We start from the raw sequence: 21,386 nt of genomic DNA, 5'->3' as shown, positions 1-21,386 counted from the left end.
CCAAAAAGTCTGCAAAGGATAAATAAAAGCATACTTTATATATATTGGGAACTTTTGGAAAAGTGCAGGTTGATCCCCAAAGCAAGCAAAACTCAGTACTGTTATGTGTCTTTGTCTGAATGGTACTGTTTACCCATTTGGCCAATCTATGTATATGCCTGTCAGATGGAATAGTTTGACATCATTGCAAAAGATACAGGGGATGAAGCTTAAAAAGTTGAATAAATTCTGAGAAATGCTCTCATCCCAGTGAGGGGATTGATTTTGACAAGCCACAGAATCAGGCTCAATATTTTCTACCTATCCTATATTTCATTTACAGATCTCTAGGTTCATTACTCATGATCAATATTTTACAGCTTGGTAATGGCACACAAGGCACAAAATAAACAGTTTAGATTTCCTCCTGATGAATGCAGTGATAAATCACTTCCTGTCCATCAAAGGGAAAAGTAGGGCACCCATTTGTCACACGGAAGGCTTGAAGCAAATGTGCCAACATCGCTTGAGCTTTACTAGTATTGTCCATAAACTTCTACTTATTATGACTGCAGCAAAGATTAAGATCATCTCTGATTTCGTAGAACTGCAGGAAATTTCAAATCAATAATGAAATTAAAAAAAAACTCTAACAAAACCATTACCTTTGGCTTGGGGATGACACCGTAACAGCTTTTTTCCCCTACATTTTTTACAGATAATTTAGTTACTGCTTGGGTGAAGTACCAGTATCCTTTTGTGGAAGGAAAAATATAACTGAACCTTTTTTTTTAGTGTACTGCCTCTTTTTTAATTTAAAGACTCAGAAATATCTTTCTGCAATAGGCTATATATAACAGTGTCAGATATAAAATAACTCATACAGATACATGAGCACTTCTTACAATTCCAGAAGTAAGTTTTACTTTTAGCAAACTTCAGTAAGCTTAGTGTTTTCACTGATGTCAAAGAAATTCCATATACATATGTAAAGGCATGATATAAAACTTCCATCTGAAAAATATATTGAAGTATTAATTTTCTCTAATTCTATATAAACTGGTATAAATTTTTTTAGACTGAATAGAGGGCTTTGCTTGCTCTATTATTCTTTATTGTATTCAAGCAGGACTAGTACAAAAGTATAGAATTCTGAAAATGAGTGGAGTTTGAATTGTAGCCTGGAGATTTTAAGTCAGTACAACTTGTTGAGCTTTCAAATAACACAAATGGTTGAGGAACAAAAAAATATTATTTCTATTAATCTAAAAATAGTTAAACAAAGGCTACAGAAACAGACTTAGGAAGAAGGGTGTATTTTATAGTTTATCTATGATTTCAACTATTTTTTAATTTACTGCTGTGATCTGAATACTTTAGTCTGAGATCTTTGTCTGTAATCAATATTTGAAATGCTTTTCTCTCCATTATGTGTCTGGTCTTGCATAATATAAGACACCTGTAGTCTACCTGATAGCAGAACATTTTGAAGTGAAAAATAATTAAAAAAATCCCCACCACATGAAGTGCATATGTTGTTGGTACTTATTTATATCTTTCCATTTGTTATATGAACTTTGCTAACACAAGCTGTACTGGAAATGGTTAAGGATAGCTAATAGATACCCAAGTCTCTGTCATTATTGTTGCATTTAAAGAAAAATGCTTAGTAATGCAAATTTTATCCATTAGAGGATGAAGACAGGAATTGTGTCTGTATAGAACTTGACACATATTTCTACCTTATTTTTAGTAGCTCTTCAACCACATGACCTTCTCGTTCAAATTTTTAGCATTAAGTAAATATTTCATGGAGTTCAGAAATATAGAGGAATGGGAAATATATGCTAACAAAAATCTGCTTTATACTAATAGATTATGGCTGAACTATCAGTTAAATGTCACTCTAATTGCCACCTATTGATAATTTTTTGTAATTTTCACATGAATGTCAAGTTTAATTTAAATGGAGCTTGTAATTGGTAAAAGTCAATCACTTAAGCACACCTCCTACTGAGATTATATTACTTTTTCATCACTTAGTGTACAAGCATTAATCAACTTGAGTTCTCTGTGTGAGCTTAACATCACTTTGGTGTTGTTATAGTAATTTGGATAAATTACTAAAGGAATCTGCCCCCCAGCCTATTCTTGGTTAAATACTAGGGAAACATTCAGTGCTGCTTTCCTGATTTTTGTTTTTCCCCTGCAGGAAGGAGGAGTAGTCACTCTCTTTAAGATCTGTCGCCAGGATTGCTTCAGATGTCTTTATCCCCAGACACTGAGAACCTTGGCATCAATTTGCTGCGTAGAGGAAGGGATGCACCAGCTGGAAAAGGTAGGCACTTCAGTATTCTTTACTGACTGCATCATAAAACAGAGAAGTGCTGTCTTTAATCTCTTCTAGGAATTGATAATATGGTGGTGTTTGATACTGATGATGCTCCACAGTATGCTCACCTCTTCTGTGCTGAAAACATCTTTGGCCTTTACAAAATTAGCTGCAGCAGTAGCATTATTCTATTATCCTTTCACAAATAAGGTTCCTAAGTGGGGATAATTTTTGTAAAACAGATAAACATGTTGGTGACTATGTCAAAAAAGCTAGAGAAATTACAATTTCTGGACTCTCTGGAGTGTTTTTTTTAGAAACTCCATTGTTTCACATAATCCTTAAAGGAGAGAAAGCTTTATACCTCTTTAAATCCTTTCGTGATGCTCTGGTAGGGCAGCTGCTTGTGGTACTGAAGCAACTTGTGAGAGTTATAATTACACACAAAGAAGTGGGACAGATATGATTGTTAGCCAAGCAAAAAATGTGTCTGCTAATCAGCAGCAGGTCTCACGAAAGCCAATTTTAACTGGGATGACCAACATCAAAACATTATCCAGATAAAATTATATCAACAGTTTAGGCTCCATTCCTTTCTCACTACATATTGCTATGTTTTGGAAAATGAACACTTCTGGTCACTAAATCATGATCTCATCCTTTGTATTTCATAAAACAGTCATCTTCCACAGCTGAATAATGGCCTCTTCAAGTTAATGATAAATGATTTCAGTGCCACTTTACATTGACGTGTCTTGTAATTTACTGCCCCAAATTCAAGCAAACTGTGGCAGAATATCTGAAGCAAAAAGCAAGTCTCTGAGCTTACAGTAAAGGAAGATGACTTAAATTTTTCTTGACATAATGCTGTTTCAGACTGACACCAGAATCAGTCTAAAAGGATCTTTCATTATGTCCACTATAATAGAGGAATTAATAGAGTTAGAAATAAAAAAGATTGATTTATCTCACCTGGTCCAATTCCTGGCAGCGTCAACATGTGTTTAATGTGACCCATATCAAAGCTGATGAAACAGGAATACTAGAAAAAGTGATAACTTTCAAGATCTTTCTTTAATCTACTTTAATGTTGGTCACAAGTTAAATTTATCAGGGTAAGCTTTACCACAGTCAGGACTGGAGCAGGGTTTAAAGGATTTTTAACTGAAATCCCCACCTTCAAGGACCTTCAATTCTTAAATCACCTCTTGGCAAAACTTAAGTCTGCAACATGAGGGCCTGGCAACATTAATCCTATTCACCTGACTGAACAGACAGGTTTATGAAAGGAGATTTGGTTATCACGCAGTCAACTTCTTTGCCCAAAATTGCGTTACTGAAGATCTGTATGTTATGTGGGTCCAGTACACAGTACAGTATGTTATGTGGCCTGGGTTTCTGTTGGGTGAGAATGTGTGACTTCATATGTCAAAAGAAACAAAGACATTTTCTCTGCGAGGAGGTTAATGTGCCTCCAAGTGCTCATGGATATTAAACAACACAGGCCATGTCAACCATATGTCATCTGTAAATAATCTATCAGAATGTGACAGCCCAGGTTTGCCAATTCAGATTGCTGAGAAATGATAGTAAGCAAGAAGGTTTTACTACTCTTTGTATTCTCTTTTCATCCTTTTTGTACATTTATTTAGATGCAACAAGGTATTCTGACACAGGGAATCAATGGAAAGTGCATGTTTCGGATGACCAGTATTTTGATGGGAACAATACCCCAGTTTTTTATATTGTCTTACTTAAAAAAGAGAGGTTTATTTCTTCCAAAATTTGAAGTACTCTTTCAAAGAAAAAAAAAAAGAGGGTTAACAGTATTAGTACTATCAGTTAACAATATTATCATTACAGAAGTTAGCATAGGACGTTTTATTTGTCAGAAAGAGTGGTTTCTATTATCCAACTGAGTACTGGGTGCTAGTGAAGCATTTAATTTGCTCTAATGTGAATATCATTATGCCACCTAGTGCATTAAAACATCAGTGCAATTTGAATTTGATTTTTAATGACAGACGCTCCATACAAAAAAAAAAAAAAGGCTTGGACTCCAAAAGATTCAGATGAGGCAAATCAAGATAAAAAAACCCACCAAAACCACACAAGCCCTCCCTCCTCTATTTTTCAATTAGAATTTACAGCCATTAAAGTGCTTAGAAGACCACTTAAAAGAAAGCATCAAGAGCTATAATTTCTAATGAAACATTTATCTGAGAGGTGAACTAAAATGGGGTAGTATACTTTCTGCAGTAATTGCAGTGCTTAATTACTAAAGACATTGGGAATATTGTTTATTTATCCAGTGCTCTTTGATCTTGCCAATTCAGTGGCAAGAACATGTATTAATGTAGGTGTTATTTAGAAAATGAGCAAGGAAGTCCGCAGTTCACAGGAAGCAATCTGAGTAGAGAATATCTTAACTTTTTAACGTCTATCTTTAGATACACCTGAGTATTTAGCTTTCTTTATACTTGGTGCAAATTTAATGTGAATCGGTTTACTGGGTTTGCACCATTTGTCTTGAATTGGTTTTTGGATTATAATATGGAAATATTGTCCTCATATACTAATAAAGGAAAGTAACACAATGTAGAAAATTGCCTATTATAAACAAAAATATTTCTTTCCATTTAAAAAAAAGACAAACGTGCTCTTCCCATTCACATATATTTAAATATATCACACTTGAAAAAGCCAAAGCCATTATTACTTTTTTATCATCTTGATAAACAAACTGATCTTTGCTATAATTGCAGTGAAAAGGTAGTTGTTGCAATGATTTTTTTTTCCTCACTTAGGTGAGTCTAATTGGCTGTGTGTACAATAAAGCAGAATCAGTAGGTTAAAATGCTAGTTTAGAATAGTTGTTATTTCACTTGCAAGTACTTTACTGAATTTTGAAAAAGTACTGTTACTTTGTATGCTGAACTATAGAGCTCCAGGAACTCAACAGTAACAAATTAGTCAGGCAATTAAAGTAGAAAAATAGTGAAGAAATAGCTCATTTCGTGACTGGGGACTGTGTAAATAAATGTTCTATGTAAGCTGTTCTTGATAAGTGGTAATTTTGGTGCTTCAAGCTGCTTGCAGATGTCTGGTTGTTTGGTACACTTTAATTTTGTAATCTCCTGTGACAGCAGCAGGTTTGAGATCACTGTTTGGTCTCCGCTGTCTGACCAGTCCCACTTCAGAGAGGAGTAGAGAGATCCTGGAAAAGCAATCAGAACACATTATTCCTATAGCTTCCCATCCCTGTACCCAAGAGAACCTTGTCATCTGTGTCTTGTGGCTTTTGAGCATGCAAAGTTTTCAGGGGAAAGCTCACTCCATCAGAAAAGATGGGTATTCTTGATTTAGGTGTTCCAGAGTTTAAGCAGAGACAATATGTAATACAGGTAGTTGGTAATATAGAAAATACATAAAATCTTTCAGAAGAACTGAAAGGAGTCTGTGGGAGGTGAGCACAACTGAAACTGGGGGACAATATTAGTGCTGCACATGCAGGTACACATGTTGGTGTATCCTGCCCTGAGATTAAGGACAGAAATACAATGATGTATTGGGAGATTGATTCTGAAGACAGATATTTGTTGGGGATTCTGGAGGGTAGAATATCGGAACCTTTATGAGTGTGCTTTGAAAACTTAATTCACCTCAAGGGTTACCATATAGGAAGGACTGTTGGAGTCACAGAGTTGGGATAGATTATCCTATTTTGTGAAACTTAGGGTTCAAAAAAATAACATTGTGATCTTGATAACATACATCCAGCAAATTGTGTTAGGAATAACTGTACCTTAAATACTGTTTTCGTCATCAAGACAGACATAAAATCTAACAGATACTGTTTTCAACATGAAGCAACCTTGCCTGGAAATGAGGTTTCTGTCTGACTACAATCATACATCTTTAGCACATTTTTTTGCCTAAAGCAATTCTTCAGCCTTTTTCCTTCCTGCATTTGCTGACATGCAGCCTCATTAAAGTCTAAAGTCTGTGGCAGTTTCTCTGCCCCAGGTCTCTCTGTACAAAGGCTGTCGGTGGTGGTGCTAAAAGGCATGGATTTCTACTTTTTGCCCTACCTGAAGCTCAGTTGTGTGATTTTTTTTCACTGAGGCTTCTGCTACAATGAACTTCCAGCTTCAATAAAAGAGCTGCAGAGCTAGTTCAGAAATAAATAGCAAACAGTGTAATGTACTGCAGTTTTTACTGTGCATGTGAAAAGTTATCACATTAAAAATATTCAGCTCAGCTGAGACCTAGATCAAGGCTCAACTGCTACAAAAATGTAATGATTATACAAATAGTCATTCAAGCAGCTGCCTAAATATTAACAGTGTGCAGTGTGTGTTTACTTACACTACTTAAACTACTCCAGAAAGTAAGACACCTGGAATCAACTCATTAAGAGGAGATAATCCAGAGACACCGGTGACAACAGTTACTTTCACTAGTAAACTCCACTTTTTAATAAATGACACAGCTTTTATCAATGTGCTTTAAACAAAATTGCCTTGGAATAGATTATAAGTTGCTTTAAATGCTTAATTTAAAGCACATTATATCAGATTACCTCCAGGAAAAGAATCTAAAGAAGGGTGAAGCAAGTACAAAGTGTACAAATTTCGTGGCTGAGAAACTATGAATTTCACAAGGACTTCTTAAATATGAGTAACCTAAAAATTTATTATTCACTGTGAACCCAGCCTGCTTCTCAGAACAACCATGATGTTATACACAATAATAATATCTGCATGATGGGAGTGCAGTCTGTCAATGATACCGCTGAAAAAACCAAGCTTTTGTGGGGAATTAAATAAAATGTTTATTATAGAACCTGCAACCACAACTTTTTCCTAGCTTTTGAGCAAACGTGTTGATTACTTGATTCAGCTCTATCCACTTGGAGCTTTCAGTTTCAAACATTAGCTTCTATCAAAAACATGGAGTAACTTTGTTTCAGATGAAGTAATCTCAGCTTTTAAAACCACTGAAGTTCACTTAACTGTAGGGTGAGACAGAAGTGATAATTAGGTATTAGGAAGAAATTCTTCACTGTGAGAGTGGTGAGACATTGGAACAGGTTTCCCAGAGAAGTTATAGATGCCCCATTCCTGGAAGTGTTCAAGGCCAGGCTGGATGAGGCTTTGAGCAATGTGGTCGAGTGGAAGATTCCCTGCCTGTGGCAAAGGGGATTGGAACTAGATGATCTTTAAGATCTCTTCCAATTCAAACTATTCTATGATTCTATGAATTATAGAGAGGGCTCTGATTATGAGAACTTGGGTGGTATGAGGGTACAGTCCCCACTTCAAAGGGTGAACACAAAAGTTAGCTGGTGATCAACAGGTTTCATTGTCACAGCATGTGGATGCTCCACAATCATGAATGTTTTAATTTTCATAGTACCTCGTATATGATGGAAAAAAACTTTGTACCATACAAGAGACTGAAATTTTTCCTGATCTGAGTGAATTGTACAGTTGTCTTCATATTTTGTTATTCCAAATACAAAATATTGGGGGAAGGAAAACATTAATAATAGACTTCTAGAAAAGGTATTTGAGATTGCCAGCAACTAGGAAGGAGAAACCCACAGGCTGCTAGATTTAAAAGCATGTCTATAAGTTGTTTCCTTTTTTCAAGGAGTGCAATAGTGGTGTGTAGCTTTCTGAGAAGCAGTGAAATGTTGATTTTTATTGTGGCAAAGAGTGGCTTGTTCACAAGACTTTCAGCAATGAGAAAATCTCAGAAAACACAGAGTTCTGCCTCAACCTGTTAGCCTTTCTCACTCCTCAGAGAAGAGCTTTGTGTTAAAGTTTCTTTTTTTCCTGTATGAAAAATTTTTATGGCCAATTTTGTTAGTTTCAGAACAAGAGATTAGATGGGCTTATAAAATGATAAAAATTGCATAGTTATTTTATTCTAAAAAGAGTGGAATTCAAGAACTCAAATGATTCAGAATTTTTTAAAAGAAAAATATTTTAAAAACTCTAAAGTTTTCAAAATTTAGTTTTAATTCATAGAGAGACAAATTTCATGTTGTTTTGTTCCCTGGTTAAGACAGGACATGGCTGGGCAATAACAGAAAAACACAGGGCTCTTAGAAGTCACTAGAAGGTGTTAAGTTGTTAAGGAGCCCTTCTCTTGTCTCTTTTCCATAAAAACAGGCAAAATGCAGTGTTATAACCTTTTCTGAGTTTTTCATGTGTCATGTTGGCAAACACATTCTCAATGATGTTTTATGAAGGGGAATATCATTCTTTCACATGACCCAAAGTAGTTCTGGTTTGCAGGAAAAACCTGTGAAGCTTCATGGTTGGGAAGAGACCAGAAACTTACTTTCTGCATGCTTAAAACCACAGAGCACTGTGTGCTAAAAGCATGTGAAATGATTTAGGTGGGTAGGGACCAAGTGATACATTCCTCTTACAGCCCTTTGCCTGGGGAGTGAGCTCTTCTTCTGGTTTGCATAATGCACTTCTTTCCATTCTAGAACATTGTTTTGGGTCATTTTCCATGGCTGTTTGTAGTCAGGCTTTGAAATTGTGATTGTGAAGTTATGAACAGTAAGCAAGAATGGATAAAAAGATTTCTGAATTTTGAGAGAGAAGGATAACCTTTTAAAGACTAATTCTGGCAACTTTTGCCATGCAGTACAGAGCACACTCTAACTTGGTGGCATTGATAACTGGAGCTGGGAGCTCTGTCTCACTGCTGTCACTGGGTAATCGTGTAAGCCACATGAGAATTAAGAGCTACAGTGAGAAAGAACTATAAGTCAACCTTAAGGAATAGCGTGGGGAACAACATTTTTAAAGCTCCTTTTCACATAGCCTTTCTGACAACCAGGCATATCTATTTCAGTAGCTGAGTTTGTAGCACAATTAGATAATGTGAAGTTCTAGGCTTGCAGCTCTTTAATTTACTGGACACTTTTTATCAGTAAGACTGTTTAATTAATTGGCAGTGAAAAATGTGCTGGGTTTGGCAAATTACATTTCTGTCAGAGCCTCTGCAAGATTCATTAAATCATATCTGAGTGCAGCAACTGCCCTTCCTCAGCTGCTGGCTTTGTATATATTAGGTGGTGTTTCAAGTTTTACCTCCTGACTGCATAGCTATGTACACATAATTAGTAAATGCAGCCTCTTTCAGCACAATCCCCAGGCAAGAGTAGCAAGACTTCTTAAGTCATTGCAGAATCTGACATCTTAGATGCAACAGGCTGCAGTTCTAAGGCAAAGTGCTTTGGAAGTCAAGGAAGTGACATATTTCTGAATACTGAAAAACAGTGTGAAAACATGTTTAAAAAAAACCTTGACCACTGCCCTCACCTCTCCCCTCAAAAACAACAACAACAACAAAAGGAAAAAAACCTCTAAACCCAACAGGGTAGTTAAATTGTTCAGTGTCATTTGGTCTGTTGAAAACTTTCTACCAGTTACATATCAGACTAAAATTTGTTTGCTTTATGGTGGTACCTACTTTATCATGGAAAGAGGAAAGCAAGGGTTTTTTTTTTTTGTTATGCCTTATTCAGGAGACATGGAATTGAATAAAGACAGACATGTTAGTGCAAGATTATGGTACATTGCCAGTTCTCTATAGGAAAAAAGTATACTCAAAATGCTTTGGCTGAGGTCATGGCCATTATTTCAATTCTGTTAAAATGACTAACGAAATTACAGTTGTCGTGTTGTTGTAACCCTGATGGTCTAAAGAGATATGTATCAGCTGCTCTGCTAAAAGATATTACTTCTCCTTACAAACCTTCCTTCACTTAAATCGTATTATAGATTTTAGAAGAGGGACAAAGGAGCCAGCAAGCATAGCACTAAAGATAAACATTTTGATAAGAAGACCTGGTTAAGGAGTTGGTGAATATTTGGCTTTGGAGAAGAAAGATTTCTATTGTCTATCAGTAGAGCCTCACTTAGATATCTGGCCTCACCCAGATTCTGCAAACATATACACTTGCACTCAGCCTTAGGCATGTGAATAATTTAATTTAAAAAGAAGAGAACTGCCACCTGTTAAAAATGTCAACAGATATGCACATCTGTTGGTCCGTTCATGGTTAAGGCTTCCTATTGTGAAGTTCACGAAGTTGAATATTCGTTTGCTGACTACCGTACATATAGTGCTGTGGTACAAAGCAAAACTTTCAGAGTCAAATCAAATAAGATCTTTTTAATCAACCTTGTCTGCCTTTTCAATAGAGTGAAACAGGCAGTCTATGAATTGACATACAAATCTATCTGTACACTGATAACAAAAGTGCTGTCTCCTAACCCAACAACGAATGCTTTAAGTCTTTTCCCTTTAGTGTGAGTCCTTCCATGTCACTCACAGATTTAGGCTTTGTGTTGTTTGCCCTGTGCTTAAGTGGCATATTGCTTAAATGTGGGTCTGTGATAATGTGTCCACATGCAAAAATTTGAAAACAGCCAAACTGGCCCTGTGTGGTTTGGGTTTTTTGTTTGTTAGTTTGTTTGTTTGTTGTTGTTATGGTTTTTTTTCATGTTTCAGCCAGACCTAATCAGGAGAAGGCATTGCAGTGGCATTCAGGTATCATCAATGATGTGCTGGAAGTAAATCTTGCCACTGCTCTGTTGTACTTTTTTTGTGGCTCCAGAACAGTGTTCAGCAGAGTCAGAGCTGATAGGATTAGGTGTACTTTGGCACTTAGTTTCCATAGAGGATGTAGTCACTGAAGGAGGAGCAACATCTCATCTATCCCTCAGCTCTGTCCTTTTACACACTTCAATTTTTTTAATCGTGATGCTGGAGAGACTCTACAATCTTTTTTCCTTCTTCTGTTTTGAAAAGACAAGTTTCATTGAAATAGATTTTGAAAGTTGAAAAGGAGAGTCCTCAGACTTTGCCGGGTTACTGAGGTGTACACTTCAATGTGCAAGATCAAACTGGAGCAGTACCTGTAGGTTGCCGTTCCTTCCAACTTCATTTTGAAAACTTGAGCTGCTGCCAGGTTACCGTTCTGCACTTGTTTGGCTCCCATATAATTTACACATGGTTTTCACAGTCAGTTATGTTAGTATTTTATGCTACCTATTGATTTTGTATTTCGCTAAGTATTTTATTTAAAGCACTCTGAATACCTTTAGATTTATGTTTCAAAAGTCAAGATGTTAAGAGAATTTTATAAATGAAAAATAATTTGGAAATCACCAGATGATGATTTTTCTATAACGACTTAAAATATAACCTAAAGTGATGACAATGATCAGGGCAGTGAATGATCCATGAATGACGTCCGAAGGAACAGAAGCCAACGTATCAAATGACAGGTGGGTTTTCCCTGCCTAATAATAATAATAATAATAATCTATCAAGCAAATTTAATTTTAAGATGAAAGAAGCAGCTTACTCAGCTCCTAAACTGAAGGCAGAGATTAATGAGAATCAATTGAAGCATTTAAAAAGAGTGCAAGGGGAGAGCTATTTTGGACCTCAAATATTCCTCTTGTCCCTCATAGAAGCAGAAAATTGGAAAGAGGTGGCCTTACAGAAGGACCTAACAGAGTAGCTTTCATACTCCTTTTCTCTTCACTCAGCAGGAAGCTGTTGCATCTCATATCTGCATTTGTATCTATATGTAAACACATGTACTGAATGTGCTTACGTTGCGCTTATTAAATAGCTTAGCTGTAGCCACAATAAAGTGTGAGGAGAAATAGAGGTGAAAATGCTTGTAAAAGGAGATAAACACATCAGATAGCTCCCCTCTACAAAATTTCTGCTAGATAAGTTATGCTAGTCTAACCAATCCATCCTGCTGCAGACTTAATGACTCAGTATTTTTAATGATTTTTCTGGCTCATTAGAAAAGGTCCAAAGAGTTTACTGCTCAGAGTTTCCCTTTCTTGTCTGGCTGATCCTTGAGTTCACCTAAAGCCCCACCAGTTTCTGAGACCTCTGCAGGAAGAAGAGCTACCTGCAGAGATCTGGTAACACAACAGGGATTTAAACACCTTTGGAGCTTGAGAATTCAGTACTAACATTATTTTCCCTTCTAAGGCTTCTGTCAGGATTATTTTCTTGCTTAAATTAACTATGACTCTTGGAGTTTTCTAGTGCCCTATACAGTTTCTTGTATATCTATTATTGCTTGTGCAACACTGACTTTCAAAAATGTTAGCACACGTTTAATTTTGGAGGACTGAATTCTCAGATATACATGACTAAAAAGAAAAATGACAAAATAGTTTCTTCATTCACCTAACTGAAATGATGGAATTCTTCACTAACATGAAACTACACTTACAGAAGTACTGAATGACAAAATCCCTCAAATGTGAAGAATTATTTCTCCTGGTTCCACGTGATTTGTATTTCTTTTTTTTAGGGCCTGCCAGCTGAAAAGAGAGTATTTTCCACTTGCTGGAGGCTTTAGCTCATCCATAAATGACCTGATGTCAGTCATATCTGAGGATAACATGATGGAGGCTGCTAGACAAACTGACTGGCTTATTCTGATCTGGAAATAAATATTGGTCATATATTGGGGTGACAGTCAGGACCTGAGAACACTGCGGAAAATTGGTTTTCATCACAAGAGCATCCATATTGAGTTACCTTCACATCTAGACCACTTCCTTGGGCTTGCTTTTTGGCAGTAGGTCAAACTAGCAAAACACATAAACCTCAGCTTATGCTCAACTTAGACCTTGGCTTTTTTCCAAAACCACTTTTGTAGTTCTTGTGCTCTCATGAGTGTTACTACCCTTCCTCCAGTTCAACACAGGGCTAACAAGCCCCTTGCATCACAGCACTTCCCAGTGTTCACACTTGCTTAGGCAATGAGGCCTTAGGCAGAATTGCTGCAACACAATTTGGTGCAGGTGTGAGCTGGGAATCTTTTTAGCTGCAGACAATAGTAAGGAACCTTTGCAAATTGGGTCCCAGCAGGGCTCCCAAAATGCAAAAGGTCTGGATAGTGTCGCTGAGAAGGAAATTCACAAATTTGCATTTCGCAAATTTTAATTATGTACATATACATTTGCTTGTGGGTTTTGTTTGGTTTCACAAAATGTTTGCCAAAATTATGGTCAAAATACATGGTTCAAACCCTCTTTTCTCTTTCCTTCTCTCCGGTACCTATCACTGCAACAAAATGAGAAAACAGTTTACAAAACAGGGGAAAAGTACATGCAGGAAAGTTTTTTTTATGATACCAGCTTTGACCAGTTCTAGCACTGGCTGCTATTAAACTTTCTACCAGTAGATTTGTTTGGTTTAAATGAGTGCTTAGCAGTTTAACTTTACCCTTGAAACAGCATTATAGAAACAAAAAGCTCTCTCAGGGTTTTCCTGTTGGTAATATTCTGACTCTGCTGCGTGGGCCAAAAAATAGCTCTTACTGGAGTTGTAAAAAAGAAGTGGAGGAAATCAAAGCCAGTGTAACCTACCTGACTAATTAAATGAAACTCAGTATTTTCCTTGTGATATACATTTTAAGTCAGAACTGGAATTACTGAGGTAAAGCATCCTGCATATGCTTCTAACAAATCCAAGGAAGTTAGTTGCTTAAGTTTTTTCTTAGCTAAGGTTTGTAATGAGCTAAAAGCTACCATGTGGCTTAGCTGAAGCTCACACATGATATACATGAGTTTCCCTGTCTTTCTTAAAAAAAAAGTGAAGGTTAAATAATAACTAATGGCAGATGATGTAGAGACATACTTGTGTGTCAGTATAACAGGGTTTTTTGCTTAGACTTGTTTGCAGGAAACCACTTAAGTTTGGCACTCTGCCTGATTTATACTAAAACTTTCATGTTTCATAAAAAATCTTCAAAAACACTTAAAGAGCTGTTGGAAAAACAATCTCATCCGGTAAAGATAATAATCCTGTCAGCTAAACAACTAACGGCACTACTTGTGTATTTACCTTACCTGTACCTTACTTCTCTTGCCCATCGTTAAGTCCCCAGACAGTAGCTCTTTCAATGACTCTTCCTTCCCTTTCCAGTACTGTCTGGACCTTTTCCTTTCCAGAGGGCTTTCAGTTTGTTCATTTGCAGTCCCTGGGAATAGATGAGCAAGCTTTTGTATGGATCAGGACATGCCGATATACAAAATCAGTCTCAATTTTCAGGGATATTCTGCTGCGTGTCATAGAGTGGCAGCTTGTGTTTTGGTAGGCAGGGCTGATATAAACTTCAGCTGGACAGTTGAACTGGGGTTTGGTGTTATTCTTTAATTTGGAAGTAATCTCAAGTCCTTAAAATTTTCTCTTAGACCTTATGCATAGCTGATTTTTTTAACACTGCTAGCTTTTAGACTTCAAAAGTTTCATCTGACCACTGTCTTCAGCTGAGATGAAGAAGAAATCCCTATGGGACCCACATATTGAATTAAGAAGACAGAAGTCTTTCCAGTTTTTATATGACCTCATCTTTGTCACTTTGCTCTCACCAAGAAGGCGTGGAAAAGGTTTCACAATAACTTGAATTAATCACAGTCAAGTTCTGCCTGTTCAAGCCAAGACTTCATGGCTTTCTATGATGGGGTGACTCCCCTAGTGGACAAGGGAAGAATGACTGAAATTATCTATCTGGACTTTTGTAAGGTCTTTGACACTATCTTCTAATTCTGAGAATCCTGTCATAGTGGATGTGTGTGCACCTACTCATACTGTGTATATAACTGCCATAGGATCTTATTTTACTGCCATCAAGTCTTGGATTTTTATTTGAGATCAACTGTTACTTTTAATCACAAGAAAATAATTATATACTTTTACAATACTAAACAAGATTAGTGAAGTTCCAATATTTGTCTTTTTTCATACATGTTTTATAGTAACCACTTTTAGAGGTGTTGTAGGCCTTGTTTCTTAAGGAAGCTCGTTGTGACTTGATATTTCTTGTGCAGATTCAGTTATCTACCATTTTGTCCCTTAAAACATGGGCAAGTATTAGCAATGTTTTGGTTTTTTTAAATGCTTTGTTTAGCTACAGTAATGACATCATAGAATTTGATGGTATATTTAATAGAAAAGGTCAACCTCTTCAGCGACAGAGTTTCAACAAGGCTTCATGGGATGTACGTAACAGCAGACTTGTCCTCCTTTCCAAATCCAATTTTCTGAAGTATTCAATACCACTAATGACTCATTTTTGTGAGCCAGCTAAGCCCACTTTTAAACAAACAGGAAGACTCTAGGACTCTGGTAGAGCTATAGAAGTGTGGCATTATGAAGACAGTATCGAAGGAAAGAAAAATTCATTTAGACCAGCAGACTTTGGATTAGGCGTGAACTGTTTGTTGGATAATGAATTGGCTGGATTGTCGCAACCAGTGAGTAATTGTCAAGTGCTCAATGTATGGATGGAGATCAGTGACTAATGGTGTCCCTCAGGAGTCCATATTTGGACCAGTCCTGTTCAATATCTTCCTCAGTGATGTGGACAGTGGGATCAAGTGCATTCTCAGCAAATTTGCAGATGACACAAAGCTGAGTCGTGCAGCTGGCATGAGGGATGGGATGCTATCCAGAGGGAGCTGGATGAGCTTGAGAAGTGGGCCCATGTGAACCTCCGAAGGTCCAACAAAGTGAAATGTGAAGTTACACACCTTGGTCAGGGCAATCCCCTGGTATCCAAACAGGCTGGGAGATGAGAGTGGTCCTGCAGAGAAGAACTTGGAAGTATTGGTGGATAAAAACCTGGACATTCACTGTGTACTTGCAGAGCAGAAAGCCAATCATATCCTGAGCTGTATCAAAAGAAGTGTGGCAAACAGGTCAAGTTAGGTGATTCTCCCACTCTACTCCACTCTCATGAGACACCGCCTGGAGTACTAAATCCAGCTCTAGAGTCCTCAGTATAGAAAAGACATGGACCTGCTTGAGTGGGCCCAGAGGAGGCCATGAAGATGATCAGAAGGCTGGAGCTTCTGCCCTATGAGGACAGGCTGAGAGATTTAGTGTTGTTCAGTCTGGAGAAGAAAAGGTTCCAGTGGGACCCTATTGCAACCTTTCAATAATACTTAAAGGCGTTTATTAGAAAAATGTGGACAGATGTTCTTATGGACCCTGCAGAGACGGGACAGGGATAATGGATTTAACCAGAAAGAGGGTAGATTCAGACTAGGTGTAAGGAAGAAATGTTTCACAGCAAGGGTGGTAAAATATGGGCACAGGTTGCCCAGAAAGGTGGTACATGCCACATCCCTGGAAACATTGAAGGCTAAGTTAGATGAGGCTCTGAGCAACCTGCTCTAGTTGAAAATGTTGCAGCTCTTTGTCCCCATCTTTGGACTAGATGACCTTTAAAGGTCCCTTCCAACCAAATCATTCTACTATTCTACAATTCTAACTTTTTCTCTAATCTTGCTGAAGAAGAAAACAACTTCTTGTGCCAGCTGGACTCTACAAAGGCAAGATATCTACTACCAAAAGACAGAGCTCATGATATAACCTACTTGTTAACTTCAACAGCCGTAAACAGTGACATCTTTGTAGAGCAGAAACTGTCTTACTACTTTTATTAGTCCCTACACTGTTCTTCTGAGTTACGACCAAGTGTCAGTATACCAGCTAAAGGCACTCCTATGTCCCTCAGGATTTTATATCCTTTCCACCCGCCTATGTAAGCACTGTATTTTGTAAGGAAATGTGTATCTTTTGTGTACATCTTGAATTTTTAAAGAAGCCCCTTTCTGAGAAGAGTTTGTGACAGCTCGATCCAACTGAAGGCAATGCAGAGCTGGATGATCATGAAGCTGAGTCCTGTGCCACTGGAGACCTTGTCACATGAAAATGTACAAATGGAGCCCTGCAAGATCTGCATGTGAGGACATTATCACATGCACATGATGAAAGCATTTCCTGGTCACTCTTTTGTCTACAAATCTTCATCTATACTGGCCAGAGTTCCTGATTAGCTAAGGTTTATAAAATAAGGGAAAAAAGGAAAAGAAAAAAACCCAAACCCTAACAATTAAATAAAATTGAAAAGCAGTGCTGAGGTTGAAGCCTTCTGGTAGCCTGACAATTGCCTGGAAGAATTCTGAAGGCAGAACAAGACCCCTTTGGAAAGTATTTCTAGTGGTTGTGAATGGGCAGATAGGAAAGACCATACATCTTCTAGATTCCTGGAAGCAGGACTGGGCTTTTCTCCTGCTGAGAAATTTTTAATTCAGCTGTTAATGGAAAGACAGGGATTTTTCAGTTTTCTGTCCAAATTGATTTATAAACCTGAACTTCTTTCCATCTGCAACGTTTCCCTTACATTCACATGAGTACATCTAATAGGCAGACATCAATTTAAGGAGAGGGTGAATAGTTCTTTTATCTTGTCGCTGTTTCTAATATGATTCAACAAGTAGGCATAGCAGGAGCAACTATGTGGGTGATAGTCATTCCAGCAGAGTTTACCATGTCTGGCACACAGTATGCTGAGGGCAGCCTAGCAGGGCTGCTCTAGTAAAGTGAAATACTGCCCCTGCCTCAATCTTCTTTTGCAAGTACTTCTATTTCTTGCCCTGGATGAATTTCTTGAAATTACTGGTTTACCTTACCAAATGAATTGCTGTTTCTCCTTAGCCACTAACAGCCACCTTTGAGTTTCCCAACAATGCAGGAATGGCCAGACTTCAGGGCACTGGTCTTACCTGTTGCCTCCAGACCTGCACCTCAGATCTGTTTTGCTGCATGGCACCAGTGATTTAGCTGGCTTTGAGAAACTGTGGGTCAAATTAAGATTCAATCTATTTGCTGTTTGCTTTTTTTTGATTTCCCTACTTTGTTATATATTCTCTTTCTCTCTTCCTGCTATATCTTCAGGCCCTAGAGGAACTTCTACTGCCAGGCAACTGCTTGCATGTTCTTTTTTGCCCATCTCTGTGATAATACAACCAATGTTGGCAGAGTCACATAAGCCTCTGTTTGCAGAAAAACCTGTGTCAGAATATATCAGATTTACAAGAAAATAGTTTGGATTTCTGCTAGAAAAGGCTGAGATCTTTTCAAAGGTCAATGACTATAGTCATTGCTGTACATATCAATGAATGCCACTGTCTACCAGACAAGAGTGTTGAGAAGAGTGAGAGTAAAGACCAGAATTTACAAAGGCAGACTTCATAAACACTGAAACACTGCTTCCCCCATCTTCAGCAACTTGAAACAATTGTGATTATGTCACTTCTGCCAGTTGAGTAATATAACAAATTATTCCAGGATAGAAGGATGGCATGAAATCTCCTTATAATAGTCTCTTGCCTGGAAGAATTGTTCATGTTTAGTGTAAGCTCTCAAAATATTAAATTAGATAATATTTATTTATATAATTATATAAGTTATTGATGTAAAATATAGTATAAATAATATTAAGATATTAATATAATGTATGAAAAATATTTTAATGCATTTTAATATTTATATAAATAAGTAATAAGTAATATTATTTAATATTCAGTTATTTATTTACTTACTTATTTGAGGCCTAAGGAAAGGAAATAAAGCAAAATCTGAGAGCTGGGTTAATGTGAAATATACAGATGAAAGGTTATTACATTGTCTGGCCAGAATTTTGGAAAGTAATTCATAACACTAAACTTCATTAATTTTGGATTCCAGGTTGAGTCATCAGAATGGTATTTAGCAAGTTGTGGAATCCATGGACCATCAAATGGAAGTTACATCCATTCAATAAAATTAATACTTAATTGCCATTAAATTAAGTTGGCTGATAATGTATTTTCAGTGTTACTGCCATTCTTGTGCACACAGTTTAAGAAGGTTGAGTGTTCTTAAGGTCATCTATGGGTCTGTGGTAAGGTTTTACCCTTGTGCTAGTTAAGCTGTCATCAAAGCATTTTAGGTGGAGACATGGAACAATAGAATAGTTTGGGCTGGCAGGGACCTTTAAATATCATCTAGTCCAACCCCTCTGCAGTGAGCAGGGAATCTTCAACTAGAGCAGGTTGCTCAGTTCCTTCAGAGATTAAAAAATATAGATCAAAATAGGGGGTAAATTTTATCAGTCATCATGGAGGATCAGATCCACACATGGGGCTAAAAGACTTATTCAAGTACAAAATCAGGAAAAAAATCAGAGCACTTTTGCATTTGAGCCTTTTAGCCCTAGTGATCTAGGAAGAATTAAGTCCTCAAGTTTCTGTTCTAAAAGGATTATCATGTCGCATCCTGAGGGCACTAAAAACCAAGCGATAATTCTCTGCATGTGGTTTGAAAACTTCACGAGAGCGAAGTGCAAGCTGGAAGTTGGTTTTGTCATTTGACTCACTCGGCGTGCGCACACATTGTGCTGGGCAACAGTGGCACCCAGTGGAGGCTGGAATTACAGCACAGTTTGCATTGATGCTGGGTAAGGCTTGCACGAATTTATCCCGTGCCGGCGAGGATTTGGGAAGGCATGGCTATGAGAACATCACTGAATTGTCCTCTTAAATCAAGACAAGCTCTATCAACCTGGGTTTTAATTTGAAAAGTTTAGGCTCTCTATTCACAGTAAACTCTGCATAGCATGAGGACCATTTTCCTACAGGTAGCTACACAGATTTAAAAAAACCCCACCTTAAACAACATCTAATGCATGAGCATCATGGGCAGTGGAGAAAAAATGGCTTCTGCTCCTACTACCCTGAAAGTACTGCTTGGATAGTGACAGTATCAGCCTCAAAAGCTTGGAGAGAAAGTGAAGAGTAGGATGCATTGGGACAAGAGGATCAGAAGGAAATCATAGCTCCTCATGCAGTTGCAGTCTGGCCTAAGATGCAATAGTCTGAATAGGTTGTAAAGGTACATGAGAGAGGAGTGAGAACAGAAGGAATACCAGATGTGTGTCAGGTAGGTGGGAAGGAAGTATTGAGGGAGCATGTCTTCATGTTTTGGATTCAGGTAATGCTAAGAGTAACACTATCAAAAATAAATGGGCACTAACAATAAGGTGTAAGCAGATCAACCCTCTCATGATGTGGAGTCCTCAATATGTAAAAGGACTACCAGATTCCCCTAAAGAATATATTATTTACTAGGAGGCAGGTCAACATGCTGCTCCAGGGGGAGTGGGGCTGTCTGTGTGTGTCATCTTCTGTTTATTTCTTTCTAGGGTATCATGTATTGCAAATAGTTATGATGAATAGGGATTTGGGAATAACTGAGTGGAATGAATTAGAATAATGTTCCTGCATACAAGGTGCTATTGAGCTCAGATTTCAGTTCCAGCTGGTATGTTCCTACTCAGTTTCTGATATTATCACAAAAATGTGATGAGTGAGGAAACTTTTCATCCTTAATTGCTTTAGCGCTTTATTTTTTTGTGTGTTTTATTTGCTTGTTTGGGTTTTTGTTTGTTTTGTTTTATTTTGTTTTATTTTGTTGGTTTTTGTTTTTTGTTTTTTTTTTTTAATTATTTTATCATTTCATTATAAGCAGTGGATGCTTTGGCATTTTGGCCATGCTGGGGTTACTTAATCTCTGCAAAGAGAGGCTAGGTGAAGAAAAAATATTGAAGTAGCTTTTGTCTTGCAGTCAAGAAGGAGTTTAAGAAAGGGAGAATGAGAAGTTGGATGGATTTATTTACACACTTTGGAATTGTTTTCATAGGTGCAAAAGTCATTAGGCAGAAGAGGCTTCTTATTAAGTGCATACTCTGTCACAGTTGCAATACAGTACTTAGCAAGTGATCCCCTTAAGTCACAGGGACTTTCCCCCTTAAGTCACCGGGACTTTCTGTTGATTAGGTTACTATTGGGTGTGACATTTACTCTCACAATTGCTGGAGAAATGACAGCTTATTTTAGTTATAATAGGCAGAATCATTACAATGGAATTTAACAGAACGTAATGTGGCGGTAGGTAAGTAAATTTTTATCTTCATTTTATAGCACAGGGTATGAGAGGGAAATAAAGACACTTGGGACTGAGAATCTGCCTCAAATGTGTAACGTGAACTTCATGACTGATCCAAACATGGTGTTATACTATTTTCTAGGTTGAGGAAGGAATTATAACAAAAGAGAAGGCAAAACAACTGTTAGAATAGGTTGCCATTTATTTTTAAGCTAGATACTTGATT

General features: G+C 37.4%; 1 protein-coding gene across 1 annotated transcript in view; it reads left to right on the top strand.

Annotated features, from left to right (window-relative positions):
* The window catches only part of INSC (INSC spindle orientation adaptor protein), a 138,117-nt gene that overhangs the window by 85,293 nt on the left and 31,438 nt on the right, over positions 1–21,386 (top strand). Inside the window, exon 7 of the mRNA XM_039382470.1 lies at positions 2,192–2,317. Within this exon, the coding sequence (XP_039238404.1) occupies positions 2,192–2,317 (126 nt within the window). The remainder of the gene's footprint in view (positions 1–2,191; positions 2,318–21,386) is intronic.

This window comes from Pipra filicauda, unplaced genomic scaffold (assembly GCF_003945595.2).
Source record: "Pipra filicauda isolate LSUMZ 115617 unplaced genomic scaffold, ASM394559v2 scaffold26_size5592650_pilon, whole genome shotgun sequence".
Classification (NCBI taxonomy): Eukaryota; Metazoa; Chordata; class Aves; order Passeriformes; family Pipridae; genus Pipra; species Pipra filicauda.
Note: the sequence above shows the minus strand (reverse complement) of the source record. Positions and strands in the feature narration are given on the sequence as shown.